This window comes from Bacillus rossius, chromosome 14 (genome assembly GCF_032445375.1).
Source record: "Bacillus rossius redtenbacheri isolate Brsri chromosome 14, Brsri_v3, whole genome shotgun sequence".
Taxonomy (NCBI): domain Eukaryota; kingdom Metazoa; phylum Arthropoda; class Insecta; order Phasmatodea; family Bacillidae; genus Bacillus; species Bacillus rossius.
Genome location: NC_086341.1, coordinates 19,894,723 through 19,919,605, shown reverse-complemented (window position 1 = coordinate 19,919,605; position 24,883 = coordinate 19,894,723). Strand labels below are relative to the sequence as shown.

The 24,883-nt window shown below is 37.1% G+C and overlaps 1 protein-coding gene across 3 annotated transcripts in view; it reads left to right on the top strand.

Annotated features, from left to right (window-relative positions):
• The window catches only part of LOC134538701 (lachesin-like), a 510,913-nt gene that overhangs the window by 319,561 nt on the left and 166,469 nt on the right, over positions 1-24,883 (top strand). For all 3 annotated transcript variants that reach the window (XM_063380138.1, XM_063380136.1, XM_063380137.1), the window contains exon 2: positions 3,188-3,295. In XM_063380138.1, the coding sequence (XP_063236208.1) occupies positions 3,188-3,295 (108 nt within the window). The remainder of the gene's footprint in view (positions 1-3,187; positions 3,296-24,883) is intronic.

Sequence of the window (24,883 nt, the reverse complement as noted above, 5' to 3'; positions counted from 1 at the left end):
TTGGCTCCAACAGTCTTTGGTTTCAAATGTCATTGCCTACAACAGTCATTGGCTCCAAAAATCAATGTTCCAATGCTCCAATTGCGTTAAGAGCTCCATTGCAACAATGGCTCCAATTTGCCAACAGCTACAAGTGCTCCAAAGCTCCAAATGCCCCAAATGCACCAACAGCTCCAACTGATCTAAGTGCTTTAATTTGCTCCAAGTGCTCCAAGTCGCCCAATTGCTCCAATTGCTCTAAGTGCTCCTACCGCTCCAAGTACTCCAATGGCTCCAATTAATCTAAGAGATTCAATCCTCCATTTGCTCCAAGTGCTCCAATCACTCTAACTGCTCCAACAGCTCCATTTACATTTGGCATTCCAAAAACCGATTCTGCCAGTTTGTGAACCTCTCCTTTGTTCAACAAGATTATAGTTCTAACATAAGCCAGATTGTTTTGCAAATTTTTTTATTTTTAATTTTTTAATTTATTTTTAAAAAAAATAATTAATTATTTTTTTTTAATTATTGTGGTTATTTGACTTTGATTTATGAAAATGAGCGTTAGTTTTCTCCGTGTGCTCCTAAATATTTCTGCCATTATAGTGTGGGTATTCTCCGTGTGCTCCAGGGTATTTCTGACAAGATTGTTGTTGGTGTCCCTGTGTGCTCCTGATCATTCATGGCGAGACTTCTGCTGATATTCTCCGAGTGTTTCTGGTTATTCCTGAGAAAACAATCCCTGTTAGTAATTTTTTTCTTTTGGGATAAGCAATTTTATTCATAGTTTCGTTTACTTAGTGAATTAATTTTACCAAATCAGCACTTACATTATTTTTATTTTGTTCGAATTCAAATTAAAGAGATTTATTACCAAACGATTAGTGTGTCTTAAAACAACTGAGAAACACTATCATGCAAGACGAACTTCCTTCATCCTTGATGTTTAGCGAAGCTCTCCTTCTCTTGCGAATGACAGAGAGCATCCTGCATCCCACATAAAAAAAGTAATATTTATTACTACGAAAAACGTGGCGGCATCTGTTGTTGAAAAGCAGAACTTCTTGCGGCAAGTTTCTTGTATGAGATAAATAACACTCACTGATGAAAAATTAGCAAAAAATTCTATTTAAGGATTTGTTTCAATGTAAAACCCTCTGTTTGCATCTGGCATTAGTCGCAGAAACTAACATGTATCCTGGTTCTTTGCCTGTAGCTGTATAAAAAAACTCTGTAGTTACTGCGGCAAAATGTTTACCTTGAGAAAAAAATGCCAAACGTCATGAGAGAATCGATTATTACAAAGAAACTATCTAGTTGTAGTCAGTGTCAGAAATCCTTTGTTGGAAGGTATTTGTTTAATAAACATTGCAAGACATGTGCAACTAAGCTGTCTAAAGATAACGAGGACTGGTTTACAACACCGAGGAAGTGGAACGAAGGCAAAATATTAGATGACTATAGTGATTAAGAAAAATGAAAAAATGCTAATGCTAAAAACAATATCCCAGATCTGGATACTAATTTAAAATTTAAAACTAACAAAGAAAGTAGCAACATCCATGGGAAATATAAATATATTTACACCAAATTCTAGATGCCTCCATGAAAATGCGAACAACAGAGAACGACCTGAAGATGACAAGATCGAAGGCTGCGATGAAACATCTGAAGCTGACATGATTGAATGCTTTGATGACACATCTGAGGTTGACACGATAAAATACTGTGATGAAGTACCTCACCTAAGCTCACCAGATAGGAGACTGTGATGAAGCGTTGAGACCAACATGTTGGAAACGACGTGTTAAAATAAATTATTCTGATCAAGCTTGCGATGATAACTGGGTCAATAACGAATGTGACCTTGATGCTGGTGTTAAAACGGAAGACTCCAGAAATCTTAATAATATTTATTATAAACATGCAAGGAAGACGATAGCAGGATAAGAGATTGATTATACATTATGGGAAGGTATAACATATTGATCGACAGGTTAAGACTTCTACATACTTCGCTTTGTGTAGGAAACTATTTGCACATCAAAGCAGTATCCTTCATATTCAAAGAACTGAAGAAAGCTGACCACACACAATAATGACTTGTATTACTAGCATGTGTATAAAATAGAAAAAAAAATCATATTTTCGATTTAAAAAGTGATTGTTAATTAATTAATATTTTTAATAAATTTTAGATTTTTTCCATAAAAATCAGATAATAATTACGGGTTTTTAAGATGGCGGCCGTAACGAAAATTTGCAACGGTTATGTAACAATTGAAAATGGCGGACATTGCATTCTAATTGTCAAGTTCTTTACCTCAGCTGCTTATGGCGGCTTTTAGATGCGGACTTGAAGCCTTTTTTGCGGATTTTTCATGCCACTGGCATTTCTGAGGATTAAAAAACGGTAATTTTCTTTCAAAACGGAAATTTTTCCCTCAAAATAGGAAATGTTTTACTTTTACGATTTTTTGGCGGAATTTTTATCCTAAAAAGTGGAAATTTTGGTAAATTGTTTGTCATTTTTGTGGAATTTTGAGTATTATTTGGCAAATTTTGAATGTCAAGATCTTAGATCAAGGTCATTCAAGATGGCCGCCATGACGTCACAATCCAAGATGGCGTACACCGAAACCTACACCACATCCTAAACCCAGGGCCAGGAGGAACCTTTGTCGTACTACTTGTGTGCTTGTATGTGTGCGTCTGTTAATTATTTGTTAGAAAATGTGTAAGTATTTTTAAGATATTTTTATATTTTTGGTAGTTTCATTAAATGTTATATATCACAAAACTTGTGTTATTTTAATTTAAATTATAATTTTAAGTAACTTTTAAAACTATTGTCAATTTATTTGTAATACTTTGTTTGTTTTAATGTCTTATAGGCTACGTTAAACCACTAGTAGCACCTTAGAGGTTTCAAATTAATAATTCTACTTTCTAGGATTAATTTATTCAGTTTTTGTTGAATTTTTAAGTTTATTTTAATTTTCTTGGGCATTGCTCTTATTTAGGTTGGTCAATTTATGTCAATTTGTGTTTTTTTTATCGATGCACAAGTTCTTTGTAGAACGGAAATGTGATTAAGTGGAAGACCAGGTGGGCATGCATGCCTTAACTTAGGCACACACACACACAGTAAATGTATATTTTTAATTTTGATTTTTTGTAACGACGTATCGGGTGTTGTTTCCAGGAGCGACCTCGGACTCGACCCCGGCACCTCGCTTCTCGTCGCGGGGACAGACGTTCAGAGCCGTCATCGGCGACACTCTGGTCCTGCCGTGCGAGGTGGAGAACCTTGGTGAGTGGGTAAACATTCTTTCCACAGATCAGAGAGCCAAACGCCCGATCGTTAGAGACCGGGAAATTTCGCGGATTCATTTCGTTGATAGGCTGAAATTCAAACATGTGTACGATTCTGCTGGTTCTGCTATTGGCTCGCACTTCAACTGGAGCTCTCTGGGACAATGAGAGACTATCGATAGAGACCCGTGAATTTCGCGGATTCATTTCGTGTTATGCTGAAATTCAAAATAATTATACCTTAGTGCTGCTTCTGTCATTGGTTCTCTGTTAGTTTGGAGGACTGAGGGCCAATTAGAGACCCTCACTCATAGAAATGTCGAATCACAGGCCACCCAGTCGAGACGACTCACAAGTCAACAGCCAATGAACAGTTGGCATTTGCCCGAGTGTGTAGAGGATATTGGAGTCTATCCTGGAGGTCATTGAATACGCGAAATTCACGGGTCTCTAACTATCGACCAAAGAAGCGTCGAATCACAAGCTACCCAGTGGAGACGCCTCACAATTTGGTAACCAATGAACACGCGTGTTTACTTGAGAAATGCAGAGGATAATGGAGGCTATTCTAGAGGGTAATTGAATCCGCGAATTTTTTAGGGCCCTACCGATCGTGCATCTTCGTTTTTTTTTGTGTTCATTGTAAATGTGTTGATAAAAGGATACTAACGGTCAATTGGGTTAGGTTAGCTACATTGTAATTACTTTAAAACATTGTGGACGGTTGATTTTGTTAGAATATCTACATTAAAGATACGGAAAAAAAAAGCTAGCATGAACTTTGGGGAACTTCGGGTTTTGGCTCTCTAGTCTGTGAAAAGAAGGCTTCCCTGGGTGAGTACGTCCACAACACTTGATCAGTCACAGCCTCACTTTAATGTGCGCATGTCGACGAGTAGCACCTTAAGGCCGGTCCACATGCAACGTTTTGCACACAGTTTTGACTGCGCAGGTAAAACTGTGCAAACAAAAGGTTGCAGTTTAGCCGTGTCCACACAACACAGTTTGCAGCCAAGTTTAATCCATCAGTAGAGACCTGCTAAATTCGCGGATTCATTCGGCGATAGGCTAGAATTAAAACACACATACCTCTTAGATAATTTTGCTATTCGCTTACTGTTCATCTGGACGAATATCAACCAGTTAGTTATAAACCCTCAACCAAAGAAGGATCGAATCACAGACAAACCATCTGAGACGACTTACAAGTCGGCAGCCAATGAACTTGCGTTATTTGCCCAAGTGTACAGGGGTATGTGCAGTCTATCCTGAAGGCCATCGAAACCGCGAATTTTGCAGGTCTCTACCTATCAGTTGCGAGAGTTCCTTACTTTGGCCAATTCTTTCCGTTGTACCGACCTCAAAGAATTAATGTTTTTTTTTTTTTTGTGATTTCATCTCTGTTAGACGCGATGTCAACCTCTTTGTATTTTTGCACAAGTGCTTCATACTCTTGGCCTTTTTTTGTCCCTATCGCTATATTCTTTTGATTTGACCCGCCACAAACAACGGAAAGGACTTGTACTGACCAATGAACCCTGTTAGAAATTCACACGTGATCACTGTCGCAAATCGGTCATCGTTGAACATATTACACTGTTCCGGCACAAATACCGAGGGAGAACCGAGCCCCGTGTACGGAGAAGACGGAGGAAGGAAGTGTCCACACGCTACGACAAGTCTGCGCAGGTCGACTAAACTGCGCGGACATAAATGCTCTAGGTCACAGTTTTCCTTCTCCGTGTTCCGTCTCTGCGCAGTTCACAAAACTGCGCAGTTTTCCTGTCTACACGCTACGTCTTGTCTACAATGATGTGACCTGCGCAGGTAAATCGTTGCTGAAAACGTTGCGTGTGGACCGGCCTTTAGCTCTCGGCACACGGCGTTTTGTTGGAGCCGTTTCGTGAATGCGACGCAAGAAGAGGCACGGGAACGTGGAACGCACGGTGCTGCTTGCTGGCTTTGGCGGATGGCGCCAACCAAAGAGAGAAGCCTAAGATGTCCATCAAGTTCTGTCCCTGCCCGAACACGCCCGAATATTCACCTTCGGCCAACCTCGGGATTTGTTTTATTTTTGCGCAGGAAAAAATGAATTCAATTATTAAAAGTGGTCGGTTAGGTTAGCTACATTAAAACACTTTTAAAACACTATGGACGGTTAGTTAGGTTAGTATAGCTACATTAAAATAAACAGAGAAATGTAAATATATATATAAATAAACCCGAGGTTGGCCGAAGGTGAATATTCGGGCGTGTTCGGGCAGGGACAGAACTTGATGTACTTACATCTTAGGCTTCCCAACCAAAGATCACAAAGCCTAAGGTAAACTTCGAAGTAATAACTTTTTTTTAATAAATGTTAACGGGATGGACAGTGTTTCATTAAAATTCCTTGTTGAAAATTAGGTCCAACGCCGGGGCTCAGTTTTTTTTTTCGAGACTCTTTCATTCTTTGTCAAAGCAGTTTCATTATAAAGCTTAAAATTTCTGTCCAAAAATGGAATGATTCTATAGTTGACGTAGCTGCTCCGGCAGAGAATTCTACCGGCGGGTGCGGAACTTACGTGTGATTCGCGACCGAAATGTAGTAAAAAAAAATTACGTATAGTTATCTCGTTCGGGATTATTTTAAAGATCTCTACGTTAAAGTTCGTTTCCGATTTTTGTATTACAAGCGTATTTGCAACATGAGAACGCATATTTGTTTGTTACCGAGGTTAGATGTTACACATCATAGCCGAGTACTGAAAGATTCGCTCACATTAATTTTTACAGAAAAATTACGCAAGAAATTTCAATTTAAAAAAAAACATTCTTCCAATTCCTCCGTTAGAGTTAATTAAGAATGCAATGATAGCAATTAAATTAAGAAAAAAGGTTTTAAGTAAAATTTTACTTTTTTAATGTTTGAATTTTACCATAAATTTTGTATATAATGTATATATGTTTTCACGCTTTCCAGATTATACTTGTGGTATGAAAATCTTTTGAGGTTTCGTAAATTGTTCTCTTTTTTCCATAACTGTACTAGATAATATTACGCTCTGTTTTCTACATAATTGAAAGAAAAATACTGAGAAAACAATTTTTTTGAATTTAATGACGAAAGTTCTAGATGTACTGAAGGCGTTACATAAACGTAAGTGTGTAGCGAATACCAACGTGTAGGACGCAGTAATGCTGTTGCCCGCTTATAAATAATATTCTACTTATGATTATGTTTATAGTTTTAACTTGAAACCCTTTAGCCTATATATTTTTTTCTAAGTGTTTTTGCATAAAGACTTAAACAAGGTTGGTAAGTAGTGAAGAAATTTAAATTATAGTATTATTTCAGTATTTTTTTAATAGTAAGCTAAATACTTAAAGAGTTTGCGTAGAGTTGTTGTCGTGACATTTAATACTTTACCCCTCCTCCTCCTCCCCATAAAAACTTCTAAGTGTTGATTCTCCACCAGAAACACAATTCGCTGCTTTCGCGAGGGTCTCGTCGAAGCTTGGAAAACCTTGTCACGTCCCAGAGTCACTTTACAATTTCGTTTAGGAATAAAACTCTGAGAGACACAGTTTTCCTAATACAGAAGGAAATTGAATTGGTTAGAGAGATTGCAGAGAAAAAGGAACAACCAGGGGGTGACGGAGGGGAGAGAAAGAGAAAGGAATTCAACGCAAAGCGAGCCTACGCCAGGACGACGAGATGTTTAACAACTGGCCGACAATGGGCGGGTGCAGGACGATAGAGAGAAAGAGAAGACTGAAGGAAGAAAGAAAGACGCGAGAAAAGAATCCAGACGGGGGAGAAATCATCCCGGCCAAAGTCCCACCCCCCTCACGCTTAGTTTTTTTTTTGTTGCTTCTCCAAGAAAACTGGCAGCAATATTCTGGAGGGGTTCTAATACACCCCCCCTTCTCACTCCCGCCGGTAGAGCTACCCCTCTCCTGGCAAACTTCAATTTGCCTTCCAAATTCCATCTAACATCTCTCCCCCTCCACAACCCCCTTCACATCCGAACCCCTTCCATTTTTTGTTTTATTTTTACTCCTTGGTGCCTGCAAGCGTCCAATCTACGGTCGCGTCTCTCTCGCGACAGCCATCTATTGACAACGCCTGAAGTCAATCAGGAGGATGTATTCTGCGTTCGGAGACTCGTTTGGAATTTTCCTCCGATACAAATGGAATGCAATTATCGAAGATTGGACGGCCGTGCAGATCATCAACTTTTTTTTTTTTAATTAGTTCAGCGCCCTTAGTAAAAAATCAGAACGCCTAAGGACTGATTATGTAATATTTTTGCGATTCCAAAATTAAGTTTTTTCGTTAAAAAAATAGTAATGTTATTATTAATTAAAAAAAAAAATATGTCAAATCGTTTGAGAGTGTGAATTGATGGTCATTTGTTCAAGTGCGGAGCGAGAAACGATTATAAATTTACCATAATTCACTGTAATTTCTTATACATTAGCAGCTACCCAAGAATAAATGAAGAACTTTGGTCTCATAATAGTTTGAAAAATATAAATATATAACGTTTTTAAGCTGATAACGATAAAAACCAAGATTTTTTGTATTTATTTATATAAAAATCATTATTATCGTAGGCTTATCTTAAGGTAAGTTAACAAATAACAGATAGTACTCTCAATAAAAATATATGTTACTTTTTAACATTTTTCCACTTATTCATTTATCATGGGCCGTTATATGTGTATAAGAACACAACATGAAAAAAGTATTGTTTCCCGCATGGCTTATATTCTTAATTAGAGATGCAGTGTTTTTTTGTCCATGGCATATAATCAAAATGCGTGGTGTCAGTGATGAATATTCAGAGAACAAAAAAAAACAGGAATAAACCACGGATTCCATTCTGTCGCGTAAGCTAACGCTGATAGGTCGTATAATTAACACAGTATGATGAATGGAGTGCGGAATACGTATTCTAATTTCGAGCCAGAGCCAACCATATATTAAACTTTACCACAAGTTAGGAATGCTTAGAATGAACTAGAAACCAAGTAATATTACAAAGCCAGTGGTAATAAATCAAAGAAAAGTCTCTCTAGGATTTCGCAACAAATTCATTTAAATAAATTGAAAAGTTTCTGGCTACTTTTATTTTTAAGATTTATAATATGTTTTTGTCAACAAAAGCTTTAATTGGTTCTTTTATTGAAGGAACTTTATTAAAGATTGTAAATTATTACCTGTAAATTATGAATTTGTGACGTATGTGGCATAGATATGCACTTAGTATGGGTGAAATAAAACACTGTTGGAAACTGCAATCAATTTTTAAGGGTGAAGCATTAAAAAAATCCAAAAAATCGGATGTAGAAAGCGTCATAAAGAAACAAAAATGAAGCCCCTGAATTTTATGTTTTGTCAATTTGTAGGGCTCGTGAATTTTTAACCACGATAATTATTTTGTCTTTAAAAATGAATTTACGAGTTAATCAAAAAAATCACAAATAATCATATACTATCTACCGATTCGCGTATTTTTAGGGACACACAATTTGTTTTATAATTTAACTATTATATAATTTTATAATGTTTATTTACTACTGTGTTGTGCGGGGATTAATGCACATACAAATGCTAGTTTATATCACGCAATCTACACGAAGATTGAAACTGACATTATGTAAGAGTCGAATTGTGGTATTTGATTCGGAAAACTTTTAGATTAAATCGCATTGTCAAGCATTCCAAAATTTTCTGGATCTTCCACTGTTCATATAAAAATCACACTGCCGGAACTAGGTCCAAAAAATTGTATACAATCCCACGAAGTACGATTTTTTTAGCTACTCGGTAAACAGAAAAAAATTATGTATACTTTTACAAACATTTCTTTGTAAACCAGTTGTCAAGAAATAGTTTGTAGTAATACAAGATAGATATTTTAATTTTATGCAACACATGTCTATGGTTATTTTTGTAATAATGAAAAATGTTTTTCGAGATTATACTGGGTATTACTTAAGACAATTCACGCATAATTTTATATTTTTATTAACGTTTCATTCAAGCACAAATTTTTTCCAAACTGTTGAAAAATAATCCAATAAACAATCATTTTTGTCTTATTTGTTTTATTTTGCTTATTTATGTGCGCAGTTAACACTGATAAGCTATTCAGGAAAATTTACAAAAACTTTAACTATTATAAATACAGAGAAATCCCAAAGCATAAACACCCGGGTAAGAATACGAACCCAGTATTACTGCAAATAATATCTACAGTTTTTTCACGCAAGTGTACAGATTTATAAATTTCTGTGATTTAACGTGAATATTTATGTTCCAATTACAAAAAAAATTACAGTGTGGGGTGGTAATTATTTTGGCTGAAACCGTAACTTTCATCCCCTTCCATTCCCTCTTGAACCGGAAATGTTTGGAAGATGGCGTAATATGCCCTTTTTGGGTGGCGTCCTCTGCAAATTTTAGAAAATTCAGTAGTATCTAAGGAATAAATATTAAATTTCAACCAAATGCTGAACAATGTTGAAGCTATCACAAAATTCATTTATCTTTTGTCTCAAGAAATCTTAGTAAAAATGTTGCAGTATGTACAATTTATCTTGCCGTTTAGTGTTGACGAATAAAAAAATAAAAATCATGTGGCATACTTCATTAAATTCATCATACAGTGTAGTGTGTACAACGTACTTTTTGTAGTTCCTACAATATTAATTGCTAAAAAATATTAATGCATGCCACTAATAAATGCACTGCTACAGAGTAGATTTCATTAAAATGTTATGGCTACTGCCAATTTTCTCAAAGGCTTAAATTTTTCAGTAAAATTTATTGATAACTGCAGTCTTCAAGTTCGTTTCTTATTGGCTACATGTTGGTTTCGGAAACATTGTGACACTTTCGTGGAACTGTTGGCATTATTATAGTGCAAGGAAACGCTCAAATTAAAAAAGTTATTTCCTTGAGTGAAAAAATTATAATCTGAGTCATTTACAGAAATATTTTGAAATATGTATTATTTTTTTCAGAAGTAAGTCAGATAAAATTGAATAGTTGTTAATGTCTGTATTTCAAATGGACTACATCTGTTTAATGTTTGAATTGTTGTTTATGATAGTTTCTGTAACATTTTGTAAACACGAAAAAAATATTCGTTACATATTTCAGTTCCTCTGCACGTAGTAATTTGGTTTTAATTTTTTTTTAAATATAATTGTTAATCCAAATAAATTGAATTGTAAATCAATGTTAATGATTAATAGTAACGTAATAAACAAAGTTGCTACATTTGTACTATAAAACAACTTGACGAAATACTAATTGAAGGGTTTATTTACATGAAAACTAATCAGTTTATAACAATAGTTGTACCTTTACCAAAAATGGGCTCGTAGCCGCCACGCGCATTATAAATTAAACTTATAATCGTATGTTAGAACATTTGTAGGATACACAAATACATAATTGAAACACGTTTACAATTGTGCAAATATACAAGCTTACAGGCTAGTGTATATGTATCCGAGTGTATAAAAAAGTAATTATCAAAGTAATAAGTATGAGAGCGAGAAAGCATGCGAGTGAGAAAGCATGCGAGTGAGAAAGCATGCGAGTGAGAAAGTATGCGAGTGAGAAAGCATGCGAGTGAGAAAGCATGCGAGTGAGAAAGTATGCGAGTGAGAAAGTATGCGAGTGAGAAAACATGCGAGGCAGAAAGCATGCGAGTGAGAAAGCATGCGAGTGAGAAAGCATGCGAGTGAGAAAGCATGCGAGTGAGAAAGCATGCGAGTGAGAAAGTATGCGAGTGAGAAAGTATGCGAGTGTACAAATATGTGAGTGTGCAAGTACACTGAATTTTTTTTTGTAAATTTAAGTGATATAATTATTTAAAATTATAGATATTTTAAATTTGTTGACAGCAAAAAATCTCTACAAAACAATGTTCGCTATAATACTAGGTTTGGATTCCTAACCAGGCATTAATTCTTTATGTTGTCCCAGTACCTAAATTAGTTAAAGTTATTTGTAAAAGTTCACTGAATAACTATCCCATATATTATCTTTGCACATTAAAAAGATAAATAACACAAATAAAGTCCAATTATTTAATATTCAGTTATCCTTTCCATGGTTTAAAAAAGTAGGTTTTTATGTAACGTTAATACAAATTCCAAATTATTCTACAATTTTCGTAATCGCGACAAGAAATATTGTTTCCGAAAACGTGTATCATACAGTCATTTTGAAAAATAACCAAAGAAATGTGTTGTACAAAATTACAATATTTTTATTTTTGCATTAAAAACAATTTTTTGGCCAGTGTCTTCAAAGGAATAAAAATATTTCTGGTTATGCAAGTACACAAGAACGCAAGTTTGAAAGCATGCTATAAAATCGAATGCTATTTGCCGCCATCTGTGTTTTCGGCAAGTAATATGAAACATAGCCTAAATATGGAATATGAATTTTTCTTCAATAAAGTACCTACACAATAGAGGTTCATACTGGTTGTAGCAAACATGGCGACGAAGAACCTGCAAAGAGCCTTAAAGTTATCTTACTCTACATTATTCGTTATTTCCCTCTCCCTCCCCCATCGAGTGCCCCACTCGTGAGCATTACATTTATTCAGTTTTATTTACGTTCTGAGTTTGACTTACCCCATCAGCTGTAAAATAAAACCGGTATAAAAATAATTATTTTGGATTACATTTATGAAATACAAAATTATAGCTTAGATGTGTGGAGATAAATGACATAATTGTGGATATTATAAATAAAATAAATAAATGGCTTCACGCAATTTCAAAGAACCAAGTAGTGTGATTTGATGTCCAACCAAACTAAAACAAATAAAGCAAACTAAACTAAACAAAGTCATCTTTAACTAACAGAACGCAGATTCACCAATACAGATATGTAACACTCTTCCAAATAATTTTACTGGAAAATCCAAACACTGAAACGTTAAATATTTAACGGGCATGCCAGTTTTAGGGAATATGGTGGAGCGCACGTGAATTGGGCCTAGACAGTCGAAGATTTCGACCAGTAAGCGATGATTTACTGGCGCTCCTGGAAGAAAAAAAATCGTAATATCCATTTATAAGTAAAATCTGGCGATAAAGTAGAGTAAGGGGGAGAGGAGGGCGGGGAAATGCGAGAGACGTGTCGTGAGGCGAGGTCTTTCAGGCTCATGATCTCCGGCAAAGAAACGTAGCCCCTATTATCCCGCCGTTTTTGATTCACGGTGCAACGGAGACACATTCAACATGCGCCGCGACATCGTTTCCTGCCGCCCGGGGACCATTATTTAAGGCTGTGCGCCGCACCTTAAACACCCTTCCCCCTTAGCCGCATTACCACGGACCAGTGGAATGAGAGCCAGGCTCGGAGCTTTTTTACATGCAAATGACCTTGGGTGGAGAGGCACGACTCATAAAGCACTTCGTTAAAACCAGAAGCCTTGAAGGACGATGTGCCATCTCTCTCTCTCTCTCTCTCTCTCTCTCTCTCCGACTTTCCCCTCATCCTTGGTCCTCCTTTTTTTAAAGGATTCCCGCCGACGAGAATACGTCTTACACGTAAAAGGGGATGAAAGTGTCCCAGAAAATTTTTTTTTTCCTTTTCCGCTACCTTGCTCGTCAGTATACCCGAAGCGATGGAGTAAAAAAAAAAAAAAAAAAATCTTCAACCGCTATTCTTCGGTGGAACCCAATTCATTTTTTTTCACCTCCCTTCCTTTCAGCGGTGTTATTATTCCGTTACGTCGGATTTGTCCTGTCGTCGGCGTGGAGTTCTCTCGTCATTAAGGTGGCCGGCCGAGCGAGTCGTCGCCTCGTGTGCGCGCGCGCGGAATTGAAGTGGAGTTGGGCAACTCAACCTCGAACATCATGCACGCAATAGCCTTAACCCTTCTCTTCACCTTTCGGCTCGTTATAGTTTGGACAAAAATAACTGCTTGTTATGTAAAATTATAAGGTAATAAATTTATAATTAAAAATTAATATAGTCCGTTGCATTTTGTTTTTGGTCAATATAAACTACAAAAGTCTCATTTAAAATTATTTTGAACCTTCCGACTAGGAGAACAAAAACGATTACAAAAATAATAAAAGAGTTGAAATTATTAAAAATACTTTATTTGAAAACTGAAGTATTTTTTGTTTACTTATTATGATCAAATAGGTGCTGATTTAATTTTTAATTTCATGAAAATATCTATATTTAAAATTCCTACTAGAGCCCACGATGGTTGCGTAGCCGACATCTATAGTGCAGCCAGATGCAAGCCGGCATTCGGCACGGAGTGTTTTGGGTTAGATTCCCAGGCATCTATCGTCTAAACATTTCGATAAAAACTACCTCAATGTCGATAAAAATACCTTAATGTCGATAATAAGACCAAAATGTCGATATAAATACCTTAATGTCGATAAAGAAACTGTCAACATAATACAAATGAGATGCACGAAGTGGTCAGATCGCTCGCCTAACGCCAACACTATTCGGGTGATGTTCCCGGCGGGAAAAACGTGATGGACATTGCCAAAAGCAGATGGGTCTTCTCTGAGTGTTCCAGCTTCCTTCACTCAATAATATTATTCAGCCAGTACTGTGCACCCACCTCATCCTAAACTCGAGCGTTATTCAGGCTGGTAGCAGAACGCAGGTATCGTCTCTCGGTTCGGACATCTAGTTTCTGACAGTGCAGCGCACGCTTCCACACACGCACATGCTGACCACGGTGGGACGCTTCGTGTAGATTTTCAAAAATCTCCGGCCCAGACTATAATCGAAAATTCTAGACACTCCGAGGCAATATGGAGGACTTCTCCCGATGCTTCACGACCAAAGTCCACTCGCTTCAAACTCGCGCCCACTCCGTGCCGGGCGGGCTGCGTCACCGGCGGTCGCAGGGGCTGAGAATCTCTTCGGCAAACGGGTAGGCCAACTAACTTTGCCAAGTAATTATGTGAAATGTATATGATACATATTTCTGACGTGACAACGTCTAATAAATCAATGAACGCCGGCTGCACGCACGAAAAAGTGTCCCGTAACGCACATTGTCCCGTTACGCTGTGTCCCGTTACACTCATTGTACGCTTGCGCCGCAACTATCTCTCTTCCACTCGATTGGAACAACCATCGATTTTACTTTTTCGAGGCACATTAAACTTGAAACACTCCAATTCGTTTCCTACTTTTCCTATCATTGTCCTATCCTTAACAGAATAACACAGATTGGAGGAAGTTAAATAGCAAACATGTATAAACGTTATAGTTAAAATAATATGTTCGTTAAAGTAATAAACATAATTGATTTAATGAGTGCAAATAAAAGTAAAATTATCAATTAAATTGTAGATTTAATTTCAAATTCATAAAAGTATGCAAAAATTTCATCAATGTTTTGTTATGACATTGTCACGTTAAACTATCGTCCGTAAACCAACTTTACAGACAACCAATTTTTTTTTCATTTTGTGAAAGTTCAGCCACTCAAAAAGGTCAGAGTGTTTAACCATGTGGATCGTACATATAACATAATGTCCTGAAATGGGACATTCCCCCTTAACAAGGTAGAAGTGATAAAAGTAAAGTTTCCTACTAGCAAAAGAAGGAGCACTATATGAAATATTTTTAAACTATAGTTTAGTAAGAGTTACATAGGAACAATAAGTTAAATGATTGTATCAAAAACAGCCTATACCTTAACATTGTATTTGTATTTCTTGTAAATTCTTGAGGTTTCTCTGCCACGTACAGCGAAAACCACAAAAAAAAATTGGTTGTCTGTAAAGCCGGTTTACGGACGATAGTTTAACGTGACAACGTCATAACAAAACAATGATGATATGATTTCATACTTTTATGAATAAAATTGAATCATTTTTATTTTAATAATAAAAGAATAAATACTTTAAATTATATTAGTAATCAGATTTATAAAATGCAAGAATAATTAACCTTTATTGCCGAAATTGTTGTTGAAATAAGCAATGAAAAACACATTAACTTTTCACTTCACTTTATAAACAGTCGACGAAACAGTTCACGTGTAGATGACTTGTAATTAATTTAAAAAACTGGCGTTTAGCTATAAAGTGTAAATATAATTATGAACAAGTATTCATATAAATAAACTGTAATAAAATATCTATCATCAATTATTTGAATCACCATAATTTTTTAGTCAATTGTAACATAACCTATTATTACTGTACTCGCCGAAAGCGTAACGGAACAATGAGCGTAACGGAACCACAGCGTATCGAAACAATGTGCGTAACGGGAAACTTTTTCGTGCGTGCAGCCGGCGTTCATCGATTTATTTGACGTTGTCACGTCAAAAAAGTCAGTACTTCCGTTTACTTTTTTTTTTTTCTTATCGGAACGTGCAGTTGTAGTTTTGCGATAGATGCGTGTATCGGAAATGGTGCCCGGGGAGCTGGAGCAGAGACTGAACGTGCGCAAGAGCCTTAACGATGCGCGCTGCGCGTTCAGACGCCCGCGCCGCTCCGAGTCGCTCATTAGCGCGGGGTTCTCCTCCGAGCGGCCGCGAACTTCCCCCCGGGGGGGGGGGGGGGGGTGAGGAGGGGTTGTGACGCCAGCTGTGGAGACACCAGCCTGAGGCGTGCGACGAGGCAGCGGCCAGGGAATCCTTCAGCCGCCTCGAGATCATTCGCGGAGCGAACACACAGGATGAGCTGGAATCTCACCGTCAAACTTTGGCTTCAGGGTTATGGAAAAAAAAAATTGATTGTCTGTAATGTCGGTTTACGGACGATAGCTTAACGTGACAACGTCAGAACAAAACATTGATGAAATGATTGCATACTTTTATAAATCAAATTTAATCATTTTTATTGAATTATCACTATTTTGTATAGATACAAAGAAGGAGTGAAATGAATTATACAATTTAATTGATAAATTTACTTTTATTTGCACTCATTAATTCAAATATGTTTATTACTTTAACGAAGAGATTATTTTAACTATAACTTTTATACATGTTTCCTATTTAACTTCTTCCAATCGGTATTATTCTGTTTAGGACGATGATAGGAAAAGTAGGAAACGAATGGGGGTGTTTCAAGTTTAATGTGCCTCGAAAACGTCAGATCGATGGTTGTTCCAATCTAGTGGAAGAGAGATAGATGCGGCGCAAGCGTACAATGAGCGTAACGGGACACAGCGTAACGGGACACTGTGCGTAACGGGACACTGTTTTGTGCGTGCAGCAGGCGTTCATCGATTTATTAGACGTTGTCACGTCAAAAAAATTAAAATTATAATGTGTGCTAGTTTTTTTTTCAGTACTCACCAGAGATGTGTAACATCTAACCTTGGGTATCGGGTAAATTCACGTGTTCTCACATTGTAAATACACGTATAATGCAATCCTCGGTCACGAAATTTAAGGTGGAATTTCAACTGAATCCCTGGGCGCGAATCGCACGTAGTTTCCGCAACGACCGCTAGATTTCGCTGCAGGAGCTGCTACGTCAACTGTTCCATTTGCGGACCGAAATTTTAAACTACATAATGAAACTATTCCGATAAAAGTAGAAAAAAAAAACCTTAAAAAAAATACTAAACCTCGGCTTTGTACCTAATTTTTGGCAAGGAATTGTATTGAAATACTGCCCATCAAGTTTAAAATTTACTTAACCGTTAATACTATAAAGTTTCCCTTTGGCTTCGGGGAATTTGGCCGCACCGTGGTTGTTACACACTTCCGTCACATTTACAAAATTGCTACCACCAAATGCCGCTAATGATGTTGCACATAAAAAAATGCCGTAAACAAGTTATGACTAGGATAATGCATTAATTTTTGTCGTGCATAGGGAATTGTGAAATTCAAGGGGGTGAACGTGATTTTATATGGCGGATATATGCAAATAAAAGTGCAATGCAAGTCCCTAAAGTGCTTTAAATAATATTTGCACCTGGATTTTCAGGCCTAAAAATTATCCTGAAAACACGTGTTCAAGCCATATTCAGTTTTTTAAAAAAATGCATTTTAAAACCGAAATACGGAAACAGAACTACTTACCCGCTCTTGGCGTATCCTTAAATGCACTTCGTAAATTGTCATTACTCGGATATCTTGAGCATAATTCAAATCCGGTGTCTTTTTCGAAAGTTCTCTACACTGAATGTATTGTATTTCCTAGACCATATGCCGTTGAAAATTAACGATTCTTTATCACTTATAAATTGTAAAGTCTGCTGTATAAATGGGTGAATTATAATTATCAACTACAAATTTTGGCAACCCAAAATTGTATCTAACAAGCTGTACAGTTGTCAGCTAGAATCAATTTACTTGTAAGATTTTAATTATTCACTTGCAATTACAAGTTATTACTTGATCCACTGGGAAACACAATATTACGTTATATTAAACAACATGTTGAAGTGAATTGGCTATAACAAACTTTACACTTTGTGAAACAGGACCCCTATATGCCATCGAAAATGGGACCCCAATCACCAACCATGTCTTCACGACCGCCATCTCTTATCCGCGTATGTAGGAACCAAAATACTTCCCCAACAACCCCTACCAGACTGTCGATACGGTGGTGAAGTTAGGCGGGGTAGAGACAATCATTTAAGTAACTGTTTCTATGGAACTGTTATTAAACTGTGGTTTAAAATATTTCATATAGAGCTCATTCTTTTCCTAGTAGGAAACTTTACTTTAGTCACTTCTACCTTGTTATGGGAGAATGTCTCATTTCAGGCCATTAGTTTATGTTTACGTTCCACTTGGTTAAACACTCTAACCTTTGATCTTTCACAAAATGATAAATATATATCGCATACATTTTACATAATTATTTGGCAATGTTTCCTTGAAACGTTTTCGTGCAGAATGGATAAGAAGAATGAAATTTAATATATTAAACTGGAAGTTTTTATGTTTAAAGACAACTTTACTGGCTACTTTTGTGATATGGTTTAATTTTTTTCAGAAAAAAAAAATTAATTTCACACAGCCTTTTAAAATCCTTAGATTTTTAAGACTTTAAAAGTTTAAATAAAATAAATATATTATTTTCTGAAATATGTATGACCATAGCACGTAGTAACCACCCGAATTGCTTATAAAAACAGTAATTTATTTTAATTTGGTTGTCCTTATCCATACTGCACAAAAATTTTAAAACTTAAACTTTGCCAGCTAATGATGTTAAAAGTATGCCCAATATACTTTACTTCATTTTACTGAAGTTCGGCCACACAAAATGTCTACATGCTTAAACGTGTTAAACGTAAATATAAAATAAAGACCTGGAACCTACTACAAAACTGTTGAGTTATTTTTTTCTCTGCAAATATGTTTCGCACGCTATTTCAAAAATGTAAGTATGTTTGCTGTTAATACTCTTCATTATAGAAAAGGAAGGGATAAAACTGAAGGAATAAAGTTACCAGAGGGGAGAGGATGGGTATAGTAGGTAGATGAAACAAACCACAGTCTGTGACACATAACTTGTCTTAATATTAACAGTTATCTAAAGCAGTACCAGTCGAGACCATTGTCTAAATGTCACTCGCAGAGCATCACGTGATGTTTGTGTACGAACACTGAACACCACAAAAGTTGATTACAAACACTGTCGATAGAACAATAATGCCATAAATATACTTTAGGCTTTGTCTCTCACGCCATTTTTTGTTTGTTTTTGAAGTGTAACATTTTTGCTGAGAAGGCCACAATTTTTGAGTGTTACGATAATTCCGATCGCATGAGGAGAATAGTTTGGAACGTGATGGGAGAACCGCATGAGGAGGAGACGGCAGGGGAGAGGTATGAATGACGCAAAATATTCGCACACTTGCACATTCGCATACTAGAACACTTGCACACTTGCATACTTGTACACTTGCATACTTGTACACTTGAATACTTGCATACTTGCACACTTGTACACTTTCATACTTGCACACTTGCACACTTGTACACTTGCATACTTGCATAATTTAACACTAGCGTACTTTTACACTTCCGTACTTGCACGCTTGCACATTTGCACGCTTTTACATTAACAAACTTGCATACTCGCACTCTTGTAAAATTGCGCAATAGCATAATTTAGCTCTCGTATACTTGCATAACTAAATTTTTTATCTGTGACCTCAGCCAAAGAGAATTATGTTTTCTATACCTAATAGTATTATAAGCAGGATATTTCTTTCTGTCTCGCGTGGACTCCACGCACAAATGTTTTTCCATCATTACATAAAGTTTTAACTCGATGCCTTCCTTGAGTTTGATTTTATGCCACAAATATTTTCAATGTTGCTTGCTTGCTTGATGCATGCCTGAGTATTTGGTTGGCTCTCTACTCTCTGGTACAGCTTTGAAGTGCGGCTATCGGCATGTTTTTCCACCCTTCTACGCGTGCACAGTAGGTACCGATGGGAGTCCACCCTGCCTCCTCAACGTGTGCTGACCGAGTGCTCAGCTGTTCATTCTGTTCGTCGTTCAGACGTGCATGGTTCCTGTCGCTCGTCCTGTGTCTCGACCAGCAGTGCGCTGTGGCAAGCAACACAAGGTCACCGGTTCGCGCGTGTATCCTCAGACATCTATCCCGGCAGTTTTTCTAACGCAATATTCTGCTCGGATATAGACTAGCTTCCGACCGGCCCTATAATCCGCTGATGTCAGTTCTTAAGCCTGTATTACACTCTGTGTAATATGCACTATCATGCGTGTAAAAAGGCACCTAATCTTTGCAACTATCACCGTTTGTGCGCCATTTTACACTAAGTACATATCCGTCAAAAATATTCATGGCAGAACAACGAATGCAAGGAAGGTACACAGTTAAAGTCTTAGAAATAAGTACGTCCGGAATAAAATAAGGGCTACCTAATGACGGGAAAAAAAATCAACCGAGCATTAAACCACTTAAAATTGTCAAAATCGACAAAAACGGTTTAATCACACAGACTAAGTTTGCTAAATCTGTGAAGTTATGAACTATTTTGCTCTCGAAATGGACTCCATAAACATCTAAAACGAACGTTAATGACGTATCTCAAATTGCCAATTTTCAGGGACGTACGTCACAAGAACGTGCAGAATTGACGGATCTCAAAATACCAGTGACTTTCTTACCTTGTGGGTTCTAGCCGAGTCAAAAGTGAAGAGTTCGTCGAAGAAGGCGGCTACCCTGTCGATGGCGACTGCAAGTTTTCGACCGAAACATTGGTGAACTCTTTATTTTTGACGCAGCTAGAACATACAAGCAAGAAAAAAAAAAGAGATTTTCGATCATATATTTTTATCCCCTCACCCCTCTTTCGACGACTCTTGTTAATCGCGAGTCGGTACGAATGGCGCGGAATGATAATTTCACGGTCCAAGTGGCAGCATTATTACGTCTTCATCCGCGCTCGTTTGTTATTCTTCCTCTCCCGGGGGGTCTTGTCGCCTGGTTCGCGAGGTGCCATATTTTACTTGGCACGTCGCGCCAAGTCGGGCCCCGCGCGCGACAAAGGGACGTCTGAAGGAAGGAAGGTGAAATGTGTTTCCCGAGGCAACCACGGGAGAGAACAAGAACTCTCCATGAAATACCGTGTTTTTTCCCCCCTTCTCTTCCTAACCATTATAACAACAGCGTTAGCAACTCGCACGTCATCTACTGAAACTGAAGAAATTAGCAATAAATTAAAGAACAATAATGATTACATGTTCTACGTGGGCTCGCTGAATTAATGCTATCTGATGAAGTTTTATACTTGTAAATTTGCATAAATAAAATGTTTATAAATGCACTTAAAGACTTCAATAACAAGGTAAGTAAAAAAAGGGCTATAATACTAAAAAAATATTGGAAATTTACAGTAAACCCACAATAAAAAAACTATTTACTCCTTATCTACCACAATTCCCATCGCTATTGAATCTTAAAGTGATAATGTGCAGCAAATGCAAGCCATATTTGCCATTATAATTATCATCTTCATCATCATCTTTAAAATCTTAAAGGTCGTCATATTCAACATCATCATCGTTGTCAACAAGATTATCATTGTCATATCATCTTCATCATCGTAATCATCATCTTAAAGGTCATCATAATCAATAGCATCATCGTTGTCAGTAAGATTATCATTGTCATCATCTTCAACATCACCGTTATCATCATCTTAAAGGTCGTCCCAATCAACATCATCATCGTTGTCAACAATATTATCATTGTCATATCATCTTCATAATATCATTGTCATATCATCTTAATAATCATCGTTATCATTGTCATATAATCTTCATCATTATCTTAAAGTATAATCAACATCATCATCTTAAAGTATAATCAACATCATCATCCTTATCATCATCTTAAAGTATAATCAAAATCATCGTTGTCAACAAGATTATCATCGTCATCATCTTCAACATCATTTCGCTGCAGAAAGGTCATTATAGACGGTTGCAAAGGGAATCGGTGAATAAATCAACCCCAAACAATTTTGAGGAACTATCCCATCATTTTAATGAAAAACCATTCTTTTGAACCTGAGTTCACAGGTATGCGAGCCGAGTGTGTTTATCACTAATCTGCTTCCTCGCTCCATAAAGGCCGGTTTCGCAATATGTGTTTGAACAGGAGCGGTTACGAGTTTCTACTCGGTGATAAATAACTGTTTACATGTTTGATTTGGATAAATTTATTTAGAGATTCTTGGGAGACCGGTATTGCTCAATCATAGAAAAGAGGTTGAAAGAATATTCAGCCAAAAGACGCTGCGGAATTTTTAGCACAGCGGCATAAACGCCAAGTGTGACACCGGCCTAATGATAAATAGTCAGTAGCTGGGAAAAACCGGGAAAACGCATCATCACAGTTCAGTTTAATCGGCTGAAAAAAATCAGCTTTAGAATATTGTAAGGCTTATGTGCAAGCAGTAACCTTAAAATTGCTTCGGGGTTATTATATTTGAAAAAGCTTGTCTGTGCTGTTGTAGTTTATTGTTTATATTATCTGTTCAGTATAATCGCTGGGTTCCTCTGTCTGAAGGTCGTGGTTTGACTGTATTTACTGTTTTTGTTGCAACTGTCCCGTCGTTGTCAACTCATTGTGTTTGTGCTGTGATATGTATCTGATTCATTCCACGGTTGCCTCTGTGCAGTATATTCATTTAATTTCTGACCGCGGCAGATTTTTTTTTTCGTGTTCTGTGTGTGTGTGTTTATAGTCCTCTGTTTGTCCGGTCTTCATGTTCCTCTATGCCAAAAAGTGTGAACAACAATGGCGTACGTACAAAAACAAAATTCTCAAATCAATTTCTCCAGTCCAAGAACTATTCAAAAAGTTGCATTGTGGTAACAAAAACCAAATTCTCAAATCACTTTTCTCCATTCCAATAACTATTCAAATTTCGTTGTGGTAATCCCCATTCAACATTTTTTTAAAAGATTTTCCAATTCTGAAATTTTTATATACTTTTATCACGATGTGCAACCTCGATTTATGAACTAATTTTTAAGTAATCTATTCCGCTGTGTATTATCTAATTATAGAAACAAAATTTTTTTCCGCAGTAAAGTGATTAAAAAAAGGAGGGGCTTGATCTTATTCGACCGAGCATATTAATTCTTTCCTGAAAGTCATTGAAAAGGTGAATTGTTTTCCCGTGTACTAAAGACATTGTCCTTCCTCCACCACTGCAGTCACCGACACAAGATGCCACTCCCGACTCAAGTCAGTGATGGGCGCGTCACCTCGTTGCCACAGTCAATTTCCCAGGCGCGTTCCTTTTTCCTTTTTTTTTTTTTTCCTTCACGGGTCCCTGGGCGCCGATGTCTTCCGATATTGGCCCCGGCCGTGAAAGTTACAGGCTCCGCTACTTTCTATCCGGGCGTGATGCATATGGGCTTTCCCCATATCGGCTTAGACGAGACAGTGAAACGCATTTACTTCCCCCTCCTTTTATTTCAAATTACCTCGTATATGGAAAAATTTTGAGCACACTGTGTGGAGAAGATTGATTAAAACATGTATTTTTGTTTTTGACGTGACGTCTAATAAATCGACGAACGCCGGCTGCACGCACGAAAAATGATAACTCATTGTCCCTTTACGCACATTGTCCCGTTACGTTTTGTTCCTTTACGCTCGTTGTACGCTTGCGCCGCATTTATCTCTCTTCCACTCGATTGGAACAACCATCGATTTGACTTTTTCGAGGCACATTAAAATTGAAACACTCTCATTCGTTTACTACTTGTCCTATCATCGTCCTATCCTTAACAGAATAACACAGATTGGAAGAAATTAAATAGCAAACATGTATAAACGTTATAGTTAAAATAATCTCTTCGTTAAAGTAATAAACATATTTGAATTAATGAGTGCAAATAAAAGTAAATTTATCAATTAAATTGTAGATTTCATTTCACTCCTTCTTTGTATCCATACAAAGTAGTGATAATTCAATAAAAATGGTTCAATGTTATTCATAAAAGTATGAAATCATTTCATCAATGTTTTGTTATGACGTTGTCACGTTAAACTATCGTCCGTAAACCGACTTTGCAGACAACCAATTTTTTTTTTTAACGTAAACGATTACTGTTCACGCTGTTTTTCATAGAGAATCCTCTAGAACGAACACGGTAAATAGCAAAAAATCAGCCGATTTCAGAAGTTAATTGCATATATAGCACACATGAATACGTGTAATAAATCAGAAAAAAAATTATCACAGTACAGACTAATACAGTGGGTTGACGAACGACGGGAGAGTTGCAACAAAAACGGTAAATACAGTCAAACCACGATCTTTGGAGAACACAGCGATAGACAGGGGAAAACAGCGATGATACTTAACATATATTCTTGACAACACAGCGACTACAGCACAGGCGAACACTGCAGGCTTCCTAACACAAAAATAAACTTGCAAGCAATATAGGGTTGTGCTGAAGAGACTTGAAATCAGCGAACCAGTGTGGCCTTTAATAACCAGTGTTGTATACCGCTGCTCGTTTTTAAATTTAAATAATCGAAGTGATTATTGAAAAAAAAAAATCTATAATATCTATGTTTGAGCCAGTGAGCATAACGAGGAAAGCTATAGTTCCACTACGCGGTGAAACCCTAGCGTGAGACAGTTGTGTTCGGGACCTCAGGGTTTGGATAATGATGAATCCGCGGGGACTAGGGGAAGGGGGATGAGGGAAGGTAATTGGTCCAGAACAAAGACCACAGTAACTCTGTAGGAGTAAAGAGAGAGAGAGACGATCGTCGGGAAGCTGTATACGTGACAACCATCCAGAATGAATGGACGGGCGGCCCCACACAAGATGGCTAGTATGTAAGGAGGGTTTTCCAGCCTCAGCAGAGACCTTTTGACCTACTGACCTTTTTTTTTTTTTGCTGTCTGTAGCCGCAAGGAGACTACGTCGGTTAGTTCTGACATTATACCGTTACACTACTACTGTTACGTTAGTTCTGACACTGTACTGTTTCACTACTACTGTCACGTTAGTTCTGACACTGTTCCGTTAGTTCTGATACTGTACCGTTACACTACTACTGTTCCGTTATTTCTGACACTGTACCG